Consider the following 4,837-nt stretch of genomic DNA (forward strand, 5'->3'; position numbering starts at 1 on the left):
CCCATCTGTTCAGGTGACGGTTATTAGTATCAAATATTTCATTCAGGCATTCTTACATTTATAATTTTTTTTACATTAATTTTTTAATTGTCTTTAATTTCAGACTGCATTAACCCAATTATTTCACATTTTGCATCATAATTTTCATTTATTTAATTTACATACAGTCCCTCGTTTATTGCGGGGGTTAATTTCTGGACCCCGCAGCATTAAGTGAAAATCTGCGAAGTAGGAACATTATATTTATTTTAGTAATTATATATATATAATAAGGCTTTATAAACCCTTCCCACACTCGTAATGTTCTAAACTCTTAAACCTACATCATTTTAACAACATACTTATAGTACTGTATATGTAGCTACTAAATTTTACTCACCAGCTCTGCAGAAACAGCAGCTCGGTTCAGGTCCGGCAGACCTACCATGCTGGTTCTGCTCCGGTTCTGTGCAGCCCTTGAGCACCGAAACACATTTTGGAAGGAGCCAGACATTTTGGATGGCCAGCTTGGAACCACGTGGTGGTCCAATTGAGTCCAAATCTGGATGGGAGAAGTCCCTGTGGACTCCGGAGAGAAAGCTGGTCCTACTTGCGGCTCCTCTCCACTCGGAAGTCCTCGTGGCCCAGCAAGCAGCCCTCAGATTGACCGATGAGTCTGGAGGTCCAGTTCTGCTCTGGTTCTTCTCTGGTTCTGGTCCAGTTCCCGGTGGGTTCCGTGCAGCTCTCTGCATCCAATGGGCACCAAAGTCACTGAATGAATAAGCACCAAACTTTTTTGGATCAGATCAAAACTTTCTCTATTTCATCAGAACACAACAGGGCTTCTGGGCGGGGCCCTGTTGACTTCTGTGAAATGTAGTTGTTCTGCGTGAGGATTCAATGAGAAAACTACAAAATGGCAGCGCCTGCTTTAAGTATTTTATTTTTTGATTAACTTTTTACTGCACAGTATCCTGCGCTGTCCCAATCTTGTGCGTAATATTAAATTTATCAATCATGTGTCCTGTACAATTATTATTTTTTCTCGTGTACAATCTTACTTTGAAAAAAAAACGCAAAAGAGCGAGTCCACGAAAGTCGTCATTCCTGCATGTCGATCCTGCAACACATTCAGAAAGATTTGTCAGAGGCAGCTCCAGGTTATTACCTTCCCTCTGCCCCAGAAACTCTCCTAAATTCAATTAAAGCACATCATCAACAACAATGAGAGAAGCAGCCAGGAAACACCAGCTCTGATTAGAGCTGTAATCACATTTACTGGTAGCCTAATCTTGATGGGGGGGAGAATGTGTTAATGAGACTCTAAGATCATAATGTGAAGCAAAACGTCCTGAGAGCGTTAACAGACCACATTCAACACGATGTCTGAGCCTGTTAACACTGAATATCAGCCCTCTGTTGTCTTTCACTGCACCAAGGTCACATCTTCCCTTTCATCAAAACACCCATAGACACGCCTGAGCTTCCTGACCTCGTTCTTCACAGACCTGAATGTGACATGGTAGCTCGGGGTGGCATTAGCTCTGCTCCAGTGGAGCTCCAATGTGCACACATCGATGTTGTGTGAAGTGTGCGACTGTGTCCGGAGGTTTGGGAACTGCTAACAGAAAGACATGAGGCTTTACGCTGAAAAACACACGTCTTAAACACGCAGCTGGAGATATTTACAAAATGCTCACTGTTTGATCCCTTGATGTGTGTGTGTGTGGGGGCGTGTGTGCGCGTGCACTTGTTTGTGTGTATTTTAGGAGGAGAAGGTGAAGCTGACCTGTACAGACAGACTGCCAGCTTACCTGACCACCGTGACCATGATGATCTTCATGGTGAGACCCCCCACACACACTCCCACATTCAGACAAATTCAAATTGTTCTACTCAAAACGAATCATTTAAACAGTTTATTGCTTTAACATGAGGTGAAAATAAGACTTTTACACACGATGAATGAGAAAACATAAAAATGAGACTTAAGTATAATATTTTATGAGAACATACATGATGTAAATTCAGCTATGGTAAAAAAGCAGACATCCTAGGAAACACGTATAACTAGAGAAACTGTATTTCCTGTGAAAATGCAGTAAAGGTAGAACACGCTTAGATTAACACAAAAAAACAGAACACGTTTGCCCAGTTAGGCTGAAAGAAGCAGAAATGAGCACAAAAAAGTAGAAATTACCTGGAAAAAAGAAAGCTGAAATTAGCAAAAAACAGCTGAAAAGTAGCTAAAAGGGCAGAAAGAAGTTGAAATTACAAGGATGTGGAGAGAGCACATTTTTTCTGAATTAGGCAGAAAAAAGTTGAAATGAGTGCTTCAAATATGGAATTAGCTGAAAAAGCTTAATTCGCATAAAATCAGCTACGTAGTAGCTGAAATAGTAGAAAAAGCTGAAACTTACAGAAATAAGCTGCAAGGAGCATAACAAGCTGAAATTAGCAGAAAGAAGTTAGAAGAAACACAAAAATGTTGTAGTTAGCAGGAAGAATCTGAAAGGAGCACAAAACAAAACAGCTGGAAAAAAGTTTAAGTTTGCACAAGGAAGCTGAAAAGCTGAAGCAGAACAAAATGTGAAAGGAGCAGTAAAAGGCTGTAAACAGATCTAAAGATATGAAGGATGTAAAATGAGCTCAATTTATTTTCTATGAGGAAAAGAAGTGGCAGAAAAGGCTAAATATTTCAATAAGCTAAAGTTGCACCAATGCCAAAAGTCATAGCAGGATTGTCCTGAAAGAGCTGAACGTTTTGATAATTTGTTGAAATTGCTTAAAAACTGTGGGGAGAGAAACGCACTAAAAAACATACGGAAGAAAAATGGATCACAATAGAGTGAATGCTTCATAAACATTCACACAATGAACAGGCTGTAGTGATATACATGTAGGTAACTCTGCACTCTGACTGATAAGAGCTGTGTGACGGTGTTTGCATAAGTTTTCATCATCAGATGTTCAGCAGATTGTCGCGCTGAATGTTTTGCCCACTTTCCTTTAGATCTCTGTGACCTTTGCCATCGTCTTTGGGGTTATCCTGTACCGGATCAGCATTAAGGCAGCGCTGCACATAAGTGACTACCCTGTAGCACGATCCAACATTCGAGCCACTGTAAAAACCACGGCCGCCATCATCAACCTCATCGTCATCATCATCCTAGATGAAATCTATGCGGCTATCGCTCGCTGGCTCACCACACTGGGTGAGTCACATTCTTTTAACAGTCGAAGACGATGAGAAGGAAAATACTGCAGATAAAGATTTTTAAAATTCTTCCTGCAGCCTGAGATGGTTAACAGCACTGCATCTAATTAGCATTTTTAAATGTATTTTATAAATTCTCATTAACCTCCCCTGAGGGGATGCATATCACCGGCTGCTTTTATACCAGAGTTTTAAACAAAGTTCATCTTATCTAAAAAAGTTAAGTCAGGTCCTCTGGACTGGTTAAAAAAACAAAAAAAGGTAGAAGGTGTGTTTGTTTTTTGAACCCGTCCAGAGGACCTGACTTAACTTTTTTAGATTTTTCTACCTGGATTAATGAGCATGCATCAGGAAGTTCATCTTATGTTGAGAAATGACAAATCTCTAGAGCTGTTTTTGATGAAATTTTGAAAATAACGTTATGCACAATCTCACACAATATTGTGAAATGGTGCATGATTTCTTACTGCTCAGAATATGTGTTGTGAATGACTCTCAGCTACTACCAAGTTAATTTTCAACTCAATTTTTGCTTGTCCTTTAGCTGTTGTGGCCACCTTGAATCAGATTGTCTCTGAAAGTTAAATACTTGTAAATGTATACACAATGATTATTTTCTGAAAGTTTCATTTAAATTCATGCACTGGTTCATGAGTTATTTTGCTAACAGGCAAACATGGTTGACTCTAAATGTAAATTACAACATTTTAAGCAAAGGTCCTGCACAATGTGTACCACTCTTTGAGTATGTTTTGGAGATGTCTCAGCTCCTCAAAACATACTATTACCACCAGACTTTAGCTCCGTATCTGTCAAATTGATCAACAAATTGATCAATTGATTAGCCAGGCCAGCCATCTTGATTCAGAGGGTTTCATTAAAATTTCTCCAATTTTTGAAAATTGAAAATTTTCTCTAACAGACAAAGTTAAACACATTCATTCATGTACACACAGAGACACTGAATGGTGGTGGTGAGCATTAAAAATGACATGTATCTTAAAAAGCAGGAGTTATTTATATCCAGGCTACGACCCTTGACCCTTAACCCTTAACCTAACCTGAGACCCCTTTTCCTAAACCTAACCTTCTGACCTCTGACCCCAAACTGAACTCTATACCTGACCACTGAACCCAAACTTAACCCGGGATCCCTCTCTCTAAACTTAGCCCTCGGACTGTCTTTAAACCATTCCCTGACCATAACCCCACCCTTTGACCCTGCACCTAGCCCCGACTGCCAAGCCTAAACCCAGACTCTGACAGGAACCCTGGGCCCATCGCCCCCATAATGCTCTCCCTACTCAAAGCCCTCGGTGGAGGGAGGGCATAGCTGGAGGCCTGGGTGGGGGTAGGGTTCGTGCAGGGGACCTGGCGCAGTGATGGGCTGTGCACTAATTCTGTCCTCAGATAAATAGTGTTAACTTGTTATTTTTATACAAACCGGATTCCAAAAGAGTTGGGACACTAAACAAATTGTGAATAAAAACTGAATGCAATGATGTGGAGGTGCCAACATCTAATATTTTATTCAGAATAGAACACAAATCACAGATCAAAAGTTTAAACTGAGAGAATGTATCATTTTAAGGGAAAAATCTGTTGTTTCCAAATTTCATGGCGTCAACAAATCCCAAAAAA

General features: G+C 40.2%; 1 protein-coding gene across 1 annotated transcript in view; it reads left to right on the forward strand.

The window, feature by feature from the left end:
* Nucleotides 1–649: 649 nt before the first annotated feature.
* LOC119426735 (anoctamin-1) overlaps nt 650–4,837 on the forward strand; it is an 18,568-nt gene continuing 14,380 nt past the window's right edge. Inside the window, exons 1-3 of the mRNA XM_037694320.1 lie at nt 650–706; nt 1,749–1,823; nt 2,993–3,194. Coding sequence (XP_037550248.1) covers nt 650–706; nt 1,749–1,823; nt 2,993–3,194 — 334 coding nt within the window. The remainder of the gene's footprint in view (nt 707–1,748; nt 1,824–2,992; nt 3,195–4,837) is intronic.

Source organism: Nematolebias whitei, chromosome 2 (genome assembly GCF_014905685.2).
Source record: "Nematolebias whitei isolate Nwh7 chromosome 2, NemWhi1, whole genome shotgun sequence".
NCBI classification, from domain to species: Eukaryota; Metazoa; Chordata; class Actinopteri; order Cyprinodontiformes; family Rivulidae; genus Nematolebias; species Nematolebias whitei.